This window comes from Leptonychotes weddellii, chromosome 1 (assembly GCF_054177405.1).
Source record: "Leptonychotes weddellii isolate Sample4059 chromosome 1, ASM5417740v2, whole genome shotgun sequence".
NCBI lineage: Eukaryota > Metazoa > Chordata > Mammalia > Carnivora > Phocidae > Leptonychotes > Leptonychotes weddellii.
This window is the reverse complement of record NC_138369.1, coordinates 143,506,894-143,519,059: the sequence shown is the minus strand read 5'-3', so window position 1 is coordinate 143,519,059 and position 12,166 is coordinate 143,506,894. Positions and strand designations below refer to the sequence as shown.

General features: G+C 35.2%; 1 protein-coding gene across 18 annotated transcripts in view; it reads left to right on the top strand.

The window, feature by feature from the left end:
- The window catches only part of DZIP3 (DAZ interacting zinc finger protein 3), a 97,568-nt gene extending 85,828 nt beyond the window's left edge, over positions 1-11,740 (top strand). For 14 of the 18 annotated variants that reach the window (XM_081797398.1, XM_081797361.1, XM_081797397.1 and 11 more), the window contains 6 exons: positions 2,338-2,463; positions 4,375-4,514; positions 6,009-6,129; positions 6,595-6,738; positions 6,825-6,926; positions 9,071-11,740. In XM_081797398.1, the coding sequence (XP_081653524.1) occupies positions 2,338-2,463; positions 4,375-4,514; positions 6,009-6,129; positions 6,595-6,738; positions 6,825-6,926; positions 9,071-9,181 (744 nt within the window). In that variant the 3' untranslated portion in view covers positions 9,182-11,740. Of the gene's footprint in view, positions 1-2,337; positions 2,464-4,374; positions 4,515-6,008; positions 6,130-6,594; positions 6,739-6,824; positions 6,927-9,070 lie in introns of those variants that run through there. The other 4 variants (XM_081797408.1, XM_081797404.1, XM_081797399.1 and 1 more) reach the window with 2 other exon arrangements.
- The last annotated feature ends 426 nt before the right edge of the window (positions 11,741-12,166 follow it).

The window sequence follows — 12,166 nt, the reverse complement described above, 5'->3', positions numbered from 1 at the left end:
GACCATTGAACATTAGTGAAATAGTTTGAGAGCACAAATGCTAGAAATGTAACAATGATATTCACCATAAATTGAGGTGGTTTTTTACAATGGAAACAATGGGTTTAAGTCCTAACTCTGTGAATAACTATGTTGGTCTTTGGAAAATCAGCTATTCTCGACTTATTTTCCCACGTATAAACTAGGAAGTTATACTAGATGATCTGGCTACTAAAGTCCATCTATGGGTGTTGAATTTAAGTGATGAATCACTAGATTTCTACTCCTGGAACTAATATCACACTATGTTAACTAATTAGAATTTAAATAAAAACTTGAAAAAGGGAAGGAAGGAAGGGAGGGAGGAAGGAAGGGAGAGAAAAAGAAAAGAAAGAAAGAAAATCCATCTATCTCTGAGATCCTAGTAGTCTAAGGAATAGTCACCAGGCTTTAAATGTATAGTAGTCTAATCTGAGAAGTCTGAAATAATGGTACTCCTCCCAGTTTAACCCAGTATTTTTATGTTTTATTATATCTTGGTTTTTGTACCCTGGCTATCTAATCCTCAAGGAAATGTTAGGTAATAGTTGTCTGCAAAGAGAGCAGGAATACTGACTCATACCCACCATCCATTCATTCTTTGAAAATTTTACGTTCTGAAAATTGAAACATACATAAAAATAGAATAGTACCTCTGTGAACCGAGAGAGCCAGCTTCAGTATTATCAACATGTCATGTCATCCTCTTCTTCCTATTGGAATATTTTAAAGTATATATCATACAATCTCATCCATGTATACGTCAGTATATATTCCTAAAAGATGAGGACTCTTATTATTGGATATAATTATTATACCAGTTTTTTACCTAAGAAAATTAAAATATCCAGTTAAAGTTTGTATTTCCCAATTGTCTGGAAAATGTCTTTCTTACCTAGTTTGCAATATTTCCAATTTGGTTATAATTACTCTTACTTTCAAGAACTTATTTTTAAGGGGCACCTGGGTGGCTCAGTCGTTAAACGTCTGCCTTCGGCTCAGGTCATGATCCCAAGGTCCTGGGATCGAGTCCCACGTCGGGCTCCCTGCTCCGCGGGGAGCCTGCTTCTCCCTCTCCCACTCCCCCTGCTTGTGTTCCCTCTCTCACTATGTCTGTCTCTGTCAAATAAATGAATAAAATCTTAAAAAAAAAAAAATTTTTTTAAAAACAATCCACATAAGGTTTATACTTTGCATTTGGTTGATTGTTCTTTAAATCTGTAACAGCTACCTGACTCTCCTTTATTTATGTCATTTATTTGTTTAAAAAATTATTTCTCTTGTTTAATTTCACACATTATTGATTTGATTGCATCCTTGGGATGTCATTGTACATGTTCTGCTGTTTCCTATAAACTGTTCATTAGATCTAGAGGGTTGCTTAGAATCAGGTTCAATATTTTTAGCAAGAGTACTTTATAGACAATGATGTATACAGGGTCTTTCTTTTGTAACATTAAATAAGAAATGTCAACCTCACGTATCGATTTTAATGTTTCCCCACTAAGCTTTCAGCTACTGGTTTTAGTATCATTACTTAAAAGGGCTATGCTGATGTTCATTTTTTTTTTTTCTATTCAAAAAATAGTTGAACTTCTTTATGCCAGTGCTAGATCTGGCACATGGTAGAAACTTAATCTGTCCTCTTCTGTAGCCTAGTCAGTAAGGTATCCATCCCATTGGTAGATGCTAAGAAGGGCTAGCTTTCCACAAGCCCCTAGGAGGTGCAGTAACACCTACAAGCATGTGTCTACAAGTCATTGTAGGAGGCTTTATGCCCCAGGCCCACTCCACTTCAGCTTTCTACTCTCATTGGAGCTAAACAAAGTCAAAACTCCATCAGGTGGTACAAGTTCCCTCCAATACATAATCAGGGAAAGTAATATTTTCTAAAGGCAACTTTGGTTCTTTAGTGGAATTTGATTGTGAGTATTGTTCATCAACGTGGCCAGTACTCATTAAGGAGCTCCTTTGCATAGCCCTATATTATTATAGTTGGAAGGGAACCTTAAAAAAATCACCTAACTTAACATTCTGTTTTATAGATTAGTAACCTGGCATCCATGGTTACCTAGCTAGGTGGAAAGAAGGTGAGACTAGAACCAACTTCTCTGTGTTCTTTAGTATATTTGACTGTCCTTTGCTTTTCCAAATATTCATACATTTAACTGATGACAACACCGTTTCTACTGCTAGTGCTTTGTGTCTAGATTTCAGATTGGTATTTTTCTTCCCAACCATTGTTCTGAGTTTAGATCTTTGCCTATATAAATATATAAATGTGTGGAGTTTTTGTTTTTTTAACCTTTTCTATTTTAGATGCAGCAGTTCTTGGGAAGACCCCTTGTGAAAGAATCTTTCTTTAGACCCATACTCACTGTTCCTCAGATGCCTGCTGTTTGCCCTGGAGTCATCTCTGCGCCTGGCCAGCCTAGAGCCCCCCTGGTACAGATCTCTTTGTTGTTTTATCACCACAGTAGACTTCCTGAATGAATGTCTTCTATTTATTTGATAAGGGGTGATGGTGGTGGTAATAGTGGAAGGAGGAAAACTGATCATTGAATGAATAGTTCCATTTGAGGCACTGTGCTAGGAGCATTACATATATTATTTCATTAACTGATAATCAGTTTTTGGATACAACAATAATACATTTTTATAGTAGACAATCCTTATACGATTTTATAGTTTTGCTTCTGTAATAGGCAACAATACAGGGTAAATGGACATTTTTAATAGATCATTTATATTTAGCATGTTTGGGTAGATTAAAAAGCAAAGAACAAAATTATGCCACAAAGCTAAAGAAAAATTTTATTTACACAAACATAGACACACACAGGTATAGTAGGACAATGTTTCAGCTTTATCTATAAACACAATATAAATAGCATCATCTTGGAATATATTATACTATAAAGTTATGAATCTTCCTAGCTACAATTAGCCACATAAACCTTATCCAAACCTGAAGAGGCAATAGAGAAATTTTAAATGACTAGGATTATTAATTGTAATCTTGGCAGAGGTAAACGTTTATTTAAAAAAAATCTTCTCCTAAAAACTGATGTTAAATATAATTAATGAAAAATTCTCTAATCTTGACTTTTCCATAAACACATTCTAGTCAATTTTTTGTACCTATAAACGGTCTCCCTTTGAAATATATAGTCAGATGGACTTATTTTTGTAGAGGCTGTCTCTGCAAAGAAATATGTATATAGGCCTTAACATGTTAACTGATACCACATCTTTTTATACCCATGATACCACAATGTTGCTCATGTGGTTTGCACCTGCACCATTATATAAGGAGCTATGTATATAAAACTTTATTGAAAACTTTAAAGTACCTCAGCCTTCTAATAAGATTACTTTCTGATTCCTGGAGAAAAGCTTGATACTGAGGCAAACCCAGGTTTCTGGGCAGTATTCTCCTCTGACTTAGTAGGCTTTGTATGGGTTATTTCAGTGGCTGTTAGTCATGGCTAATTTTTCATGAGTAATCTTATATTTGAAAATAACCTGTAGAACATTAGGTAAAAGCTGTCTGTCATGTTGATAATTATCCTAGTAACCAGGTGAAAATATTCACTTGCTGATAATAATTAGAATCTTAAAGCTTCTAAGAAGAAACTACCCCAACATCTGGCAAAACTCTGATGGTTTCATGGCTCGGAGTGTCACTACAACTTCCACACCACCTTTGTCTGAAACATTCATGAGACATTGGGCAGACATTCTAGTAGTATTCTCATCTTTATTTCTTTGAAAATTCAAATTTAGCACAAACTACTTTTATATTTAGAAAAATTAGAAAACAAATAACATAGAAATATACAAATTGGAAAGCAAAATTACCCTGCAATTGAATCCTAGGAAATAATCACTGTTTACAGATTGTTTATAACTTGAAACCTTTTTCTATGCATATATATTTTTTAAAAATATAAAAATGAGTCATACCATAAATACTGTATACCACAGACTTTTTAAAAAAATGAAATATTTCATGGACATCTCACACTCAGATATATAGATCTGTTCTAAAGGATTAATTAGATGTGCTATAATTAGCAGACTAGGTTGTTTCTAGGTTTTTAAAATAATAGCACTAAACACCCTGTATTTCTGTACATTTTCAATTACTGAGACTCACATGTCCCCTTTTAAAAATAGGGGTAATTATAAATAATAAATATTGTGCTAGTTAAATAAAAATCTAAAAGGGGAATGTATATGTCAGTATTTCTCTTCATTCTACCCATTTTCTGAAGTATGGAAATACCATGTTGTCATGGAATGTTACTTCCTAATAACTGAAGCTGATGGGTTATAACTCTGTGCTCCTTACAGATGACTGGTATAGCCTGGACTGTGCCAGCACCTGTGGGAGAGGCTGTGTCTCCCAGTGCAAGTCTGGGAGGTGATCCCCCCATGATGAATTGGGAGAGGATTACAGACAGGCTGAAAACTGCTTTTCCACAACAAACCAGGTATCATAATTTTTATTTAGTTTGAGTACAGATCATACACTACAGTTTCCATAACCATAATTAGGACAATGAAACAAACACAAACACACAAATATATAACCTTAGTGTGGCCTTAGTAAGGAAAATGAAATTTAAAGAAATAGTGTTCAATATAAATGCTAAACCTCTTCACTAAATTTATTAGTCTTAAGTTATGAAAGATTTTTAAATTTAGGTTTGCTCCTTTATTAAAAGTACAACTAGTCATAAACCTATCCAGTTTTAATGCCACCAGCTGCAATAATTATCTTAACCTCTTTCCAAAGTGAATTTTAAGTTGATTGTATGCTATATAAGCCCAAACACCAGGTTTAACCCTCCTATTTCCTTAATTTTATTAAGGCTTTTAATTTTTGTTAGAGAACACAGTTAAATGCAAGAAATAATGATTTTTACTGTGCTTTTCACAGTGCTGACTTTAGCAGAAAGATATTTTTCTCCAGAAATGAAGTTTTTTATCTCTACTTTTATATTCAAGGAAATAATTCTAGTTTTTAACCAATATTTACACTTGAAGCCTAACACTTTTATTTAATGAACATATTGTTATGCTTCAGGATTAGATTATGGTTTTATAAATATAGTGAGTAGATGGGGAGGAAATCGGAGGGGGAGACGAACCATGAGAGACTATGGACTCTGAGAAACAAACAGGGTTCTAGAGGGGAGGGGGGATGGGTAAGCCTGGTGATGGTTATTAAAGAGGGCACTTATTGAATGGAGCACTGGGTGTTATACGCAAACAATGAATCATGGAACACTACATCAAAAACTAATAATGTATGGTGATTAACATAACATAATAAAATTTAAAAAAAGAACTGTAATACGTTTGTTATATATATATATATGTATAAAATGAATAGTAAATCAAAGGTAGTTTTACAAGGCTGATGACCTGACACTTCATTTGGGAAAGAAAATATTGCATTCTGCTTTATCCTACCAAAAATATATTCAGAGGCTTTGGGTCAAGGGTCTGTGATAGTGGAATTGAAAAAGAACATATTAATTAATTGCGTGTTAAAGAAACCTAGAAATATTTTAATGTGTCTTTTAGCTTCTCTGCTCTGTGTAATCTTTGAGTTTTACAAAAGTAAAATTATTTACAGAAGAGAGACAGACCTATAGTAACGTAGTTAAGAAGGAGTATTTTGTTCCTGAGTAAAAGCAGTTAGAGACACAGTAAAAGAGCTCAGTACATAAGTAAGTAGGTAACACACTCAGTTTTCATACAAGCTTTCAAAAACAGTTAAACTTTCTTTTTGGAAAGAATATTAAACTTTAGGAGTTTTTGTTTTGGTATAAGATAAATGTAGATAGACTTTAGCTCAGAGATCAAAGGGCCACATCTATATGCTGCTACATATCAATAGGATTTTGTATCTTGTGTAGGGGGCACACTCTCAAGGCAGTAGGAAAAATCACCACTGCTCTTTCCTGGATCTCTTCCAGGAAGGAGCTTACGGATTTCTTACGGAAATTGAAGGACATTCATGGGAAGTCCTTATCTGGACTGACATTTGATGAAATTGTGTACAAAATTTCCCAATTTATTGACCCCAAGAGATCACAGGTAAAAACAAAAAGCCTTTATCTGCCTGCCCTTCTGTGTAGTAGTGAGTGGTCTTAATTATCTTCATAACGTGTCTATAAATCAATAACCTATAATCACATTAAATTGTCTATTAACAATTCAACTTAACAAATGACATTGGAAGTCTTTTTGAAATAATACCTGATCATTCTAGAATAAAACTGACCCTCTTGAAATTTCTTCTAGGTTGCTTTGACTCTAAAAGAAGACCTTTTTTCTAATTTTAATTAAAAGAGCATATAATGTTTTTTTTCCTTTATCTGGCTCTGAGTATACAAGTGATATTGCTAACATTTTGTTTCAAGATTTCTTACAAATCTAATTGACTTTTACCCTTTTGCTAATTCTCACTGTACCCATGTACCCCATTTTCTGTGCTGTTCTATTAGTTTTCACTGTGTTAGAACACTTCTGGAAAAAGAAGTATAATAATCTTGTTTTCAGAGCCAAGGAAAATCTGTACCAAATGGTAACTGTGTTTCACCCAGCCACACTCCTCCACAGTCTAATACTGCCCAACCCCCAAAACCAGCCTGGAGGCCCCTCAGTTCACAAGGGCCTGCCTCATGGGAAGGAGCCAATAATTTGGTGAGACTAAAACTGTTGATTCTAAGTACATTTAAATTTGAGAAAAAGAAATGAGCTGAGTTGAACCTTATGTGTATTTTTCCTAGGATGATGAGGAGGAGGAAGAAGAGCCTTGTGTGATCTGTCATGAGAATCTCTCTCCAGAAAACCTCTCTGTTTTGCCTTGTGCTCACAAATTCCATTCTCAGGTAACCCTTTAAACTTACCTTTTTATTTTATTTTTTATTTTACTGATTATTTTTTCAATTAAAAAATTAAATGTCGGGCGCCTGGGTGGCTCAGTCGGTTAAGCGACTGCCTTTGGCTCAGGTCATGATCCTGGAGTCCCGGGATCGAGTCCCGCATGGGGCTCCCTGCTCAGCGGGGAGTCTGCTTCTCCCTCTGACCCTCCTCCCTCTCGTGCTCTCTGTCTCTCATTCTCTCTCTCGCAAATAAAAAAAAAAAAAAATTAAATGTCATTTTAAAGTCAGTTTAATATAGAGAAGTAATATGAAATAGTAGAAAAATGACCTGTACACTACCCTGAAACCTCAATATTCAAAGTCAGGTTAATATATTTAGATAATAGAAGATTCAAACAGGGGCGCCTGGGTGGCTCAGATGGTTAAGCGTCTGCCTTCGGCTCAGGTCATGATCCCAGGGTCCTGGGATCGAGTCCCGCATCGGGCTCCCTGCTAGGCGGGGAGCCTGCTTCTCCCTCTGCCTCTGCCTCTCTCTCTCTGACTCTCATGAATAAATAAATAAAACATTTAAAAAAAAAAAAAAGATTCAAACAGTACCAGTAGGTATGTAATGAAAATCTAGCTTTTCTTTTTTCTTTTTATCTTTTTGAATATTTTGCCGTTAAATCAACTAAGCGAGATTCATGCTGCCTTACTTGAAATCATATACATGTATCATCAGATATTGCTGTGGCATGAGTTCCACAGACTATAACTTGGGGCTTTGGAGTACCACACAGAAACACTTACACCTGTTTTCACCATACCTAGCCCCAGTTTGTGCTGTGCTTTCTCAGATCTCCATACACCTTACAGGAAAAGAGGAGACAATGATAAGTCTGAAATAATACGGAGTAGTTCCCTTAGAACTGGAAGGAATGTTAACTGACATAGCGATTCAGTGGCAGTTTAGCAACAGTGTCACTGTACCTTGATTTGCTATAAATAATGGATAGTGTCCTGTCTCCATGTACTGATGGCTCCCTACCATTATAAAGCATAAGATTTACCTTAACAGTCTGGGCTCTTATATTTGCTCTTTAGATGCTCAGGTTTCAGTTTTAATGTTAGAAAAATATGAGACTGGCATATCTTTTGTTGATTTTTGGCATTTATATAGATTAATTCCTGGTGTTGTTGCTGTGCAAATGTTATTGATACACAATTTATGAACCAAGTCTTCTGGTGCAAAGATGTAATTTGACCCAGGAAAAGATAATCTTACATAAGAAAGTCTTCTCAGGGAAGTGAATAGTAGCCAGCTCATTCAAGCCATATCTGTAAAACACGATTTCAAAGATATGTGATACCTAGTACAGAATTATATTTTCTATCTACTCTGATATGAAGAAATAGACACAGACTGGCTAATCCCAAAAGATCAGGAAAGATACTTAGTCATCTGAAGTTGTTAAAGTCCTACCCATTTAGAAGACAAATGTTTCATGAAACTTATTATTCTTTGCCATTGCCCATAGAATAGAAAGCAGGTAACCTATTCAGGTTACTTTTTAGGGTTACAGTTATATAGTGCCTATTCTTAATCCTTTCTCATCTGATCTGGCTCTCATTATTTATACAGGTAAAATTGATTTGTTCTGGGAGAGTTAGTATTCAAGCAAATGACATAACAGATAGTTCATAGCCCAAGAATTCAAGCAAATGACATAACAGATAGTTCATAGCCCAAGAATTCAAGCAAATGACATAACAGATAGTTCATAGCCCAAGAGTACCATCATTGTCACCAAAGAGCCATCTGAAAAGTGTATCCATCATCTAGGGATTTTAAGTTCAAAACACCATAAGCACTTGAGAACAATATATAATAAAATAGAGGAAAAATATGTAGCAGGTTTCCTCAGCCTCCTTGTTAGGAAGACTTGCTAAGTCATCCTGAAAACTGGGACTGGGGAAAGGATCCTAATCCAGTGAACTCACTGAAAGGTGTTCTGTTACCAGCTATATTACTCAGTGAATCACAGAGAAGGTGCCATTATTGCAGCAGTTGGCTTGGCAATTTACTAGATAAGGTAACTGATTATATAGAGTAACAATTGCCTCTGCTAGGCTAAATCAGAGAGACTGACATGAATATTTTTGCTCCTTAGTGCATTAGACCTTGGCTGATGCAACAGGGGACATGCCCAACCTGCAGACTCCATGTTTTGTTACCAGAAGAATTTCCAGGTCACCCCAGCCGGCACTTGCCCAAGATCTGATCCAAGGGAGTGATTTGCAAAGGAAATTCAGTTATCAGGTTCCAGAATTTAGTTTTGCCTTTTATTATGAGCTGATAGTGTGAGTGGCGTAAGCAGTGTGCTCTTTAGTATTGTACAAAAGAAGCTAGCTAATCTCATCAAAGCTGTAGCCAAAGAGGATAGGACAAATCTTCAGGACTTAGAGCTGAACTGAAAGGGCTTAAATTTTAAAAGTTACATTATATTTGCCCCTATCTTAGTAAGCATTTTCTTCCAGTGTAAACATCATTATTAGCACATCTCTTAGGATGTTTTTGTCTTTTTCCTTCTTATTCCACTTATCCTTTACTGTCACCCAATATAGGCTACATTTTAATTTCCTGAAATCAATGTAAGAGGAAAAGCAGAATAGCAAACAAGTAGGAAAATTCCAGGTTTTATTTTTCCTTTTAACTTTTAAAACTGCTTACAAAATACATAATTGAAATACTTAAATTTTATCCCTATCTTCCCCATTCTTCTCTGGCCTCTAAATATGTGCCCATGAAGAGATTATGAGTGACTTGAGGGTGTGGACCATACAGTGGTGTGTTGGAGCTTAGCTAATAATAGTTTGTGAGAAGTGACTGTTGAAGTTTCAGGAATTTTGTGAGCCAGTGATCAAATTGTTCATAGCTTGAAATCTGCATAGTGGGAGTATTTACACCATAGAAATTTGTAAATGTTATAAGTCAGGGCTTCTCTTCCCAAGAACTTGTTGTTAAACATTTACCAGTACACCACTGGGACCATGTCTGATCCTCCTATGTTTCTCCATGCCTTGCACAGTAGGTGTAGCATAAATATTCCCAGAATCAGAAATCAGGAAATAGAAATGAGTTAATGTGTAAATTAAGTCACTTGCTCAGTTGAATAATTGAGATCTTATGTTCATTTGTTAACATTGTCATTGGACCTTACACTTGAAGGATTTGTTTTCTGCCTTAAAAGTTTCTTAATTTCACTTTGTCATGCTGCAGGGTGTGGGGGACTGTACGTAGATGCTTCTTATGACAAAGTTAATATTCACTGGGCTAAGCTGCCATCTAAAGCTTGTCAGTAGGAACTTTCTTAGAGGTCAAAAACCTATTTTGAAAATCGTATTGTGTAAATGCTGTAAGTGTTGTACATGTCTTTAGTTAAAAAAAATCTAAATTCAGTTACCATGTAAGATGTTACTTGGTTCATATTTGTTTCCATAAATTAATGAAAATGAGACTGAGTGTTTTGACTCTATCTGTATATTTCAGTGTAAATGTATCTTGAAGTTACTTTAAATCTATTTAAAACTGCTATTTCTGTAATTGTATGCTGAATGTTTTCTTCTATAATGACAAGAGACTGGAAAATGTGGAGGACAATATCCAAAAATGAAGGAAGGCAGTCTTCTAGACACTTAAAATGCCAAGAATGTCTCAGAATTGAAAAATTCAGAAATTATAAGGCCTTTAATAATTATCTTGTCTAACACCTTGAGGTCATGGTCCTATGGCAAATTATCTTGTAAAACAAATGTTTCTTAGTTTGTTTACAACTATGATTTCACTTCCATGTAGGAAAGATTTTATCTGTGTATCAGTTTAAATGTATCCTGATATTTAAAACATCTATATCTGTTTGTGTTTTTTTTCTGTTATGACAAAGAGTAGGAAAATACTCAAGAAGGCAGTCATTGAGACTTGTAGAATCATAGAATGTCAGAGCTTATGGGGTCTTTAATGATCCTCTAGACTCTCCCTCATTTTATAAGTACATCATGCCTAAGATCCCATGGTTAATTAGTGGCTGGGCCAGTCCTACTTTGTTAAGGTCCTGGCACTTGGTCACATGCTTTCTTCACAAAATCAGGCTGTAAGACTTTATCCGTGCTGACCCTGCCATTCTTGGGTCTAAAGATAGGGCCCGAGGACTTAACACAGTAACTGATAATGTAGTGAGAATGTAGTAGGATTGTACTTTTGAAGTACTCTCCAATTCTGCAGATGCTGAAGATAATGGTATTGTTTTCTTTTTTATTGATGAGCAAACAATACTCACTGTCAATCCTGTGGCTGCTGAGAAATCTAGAACCCCATCCTTCCCAGAAATACAATGAGGCAATATTTACATCAAAAACAATCTGTAAACATCTAGTATATCGTTGTAGCTACTGTAAGAAGATATATCTTGCAATGTTTTCCCTCAAATTTATTTTCTCCGTATATGTATGTATATATAAAACACTTTCCAGCTATTATGAGATACTTTCAAATGTGTTTGTTACCTCATTTGATCCACTGACAATTCTAAAGTGCATGTTTAGTGGATATTCCTTATTTTACGGATGATAAAACTAAGGCCCAAGTAAGAAAAATAACTTATCCAAGGTCATAGCTACAAAATGGCATTTTGAGATTTGAATGCAGATCTTTTGTCACTTAGCTAGTGTTCTCTTCTAGTACTTCAGAGCTATATCCCCATTTTGGATTGACTTTGTGCAAATAAAAGTAGTTTTTTCTTCCTTGTAAATACTTGTCAAAATAAAATGAAACAGGTGGTAAACCTACTGATTTTTTTGAACTAGGAACATGGTATTGAGTATATAAAAATACATAATAGTCTGACTTTTCGTTCAGATTCTTGGTTTGCTTGGGATGGTTCCAATTAATTTAATGCCTATTGTTTTGACATAATAGTGCCCCCTCTCACTCTCAGCAGTGCCCCAGTCTTGATGATGAATTATATCTTATAGTTAATCTCACCTTCCCTGAATTATTTTTACTAGATTCAAATTTAGCAGGAATCCTCTACATTTATTCAACGTTCCTGGGATGCCTTATCATATAGCTTCTTGGGTAAGACTTCTAGGACTACAGTAACTAAGGAATATCTGATGTATAGCCAGATGAAAATAACAAAGATACATGGTTTCTGATTTTCTTGAGTGGGCAGTTTTCAGAGTTAATGGACTCCTATTGAGTATGGATC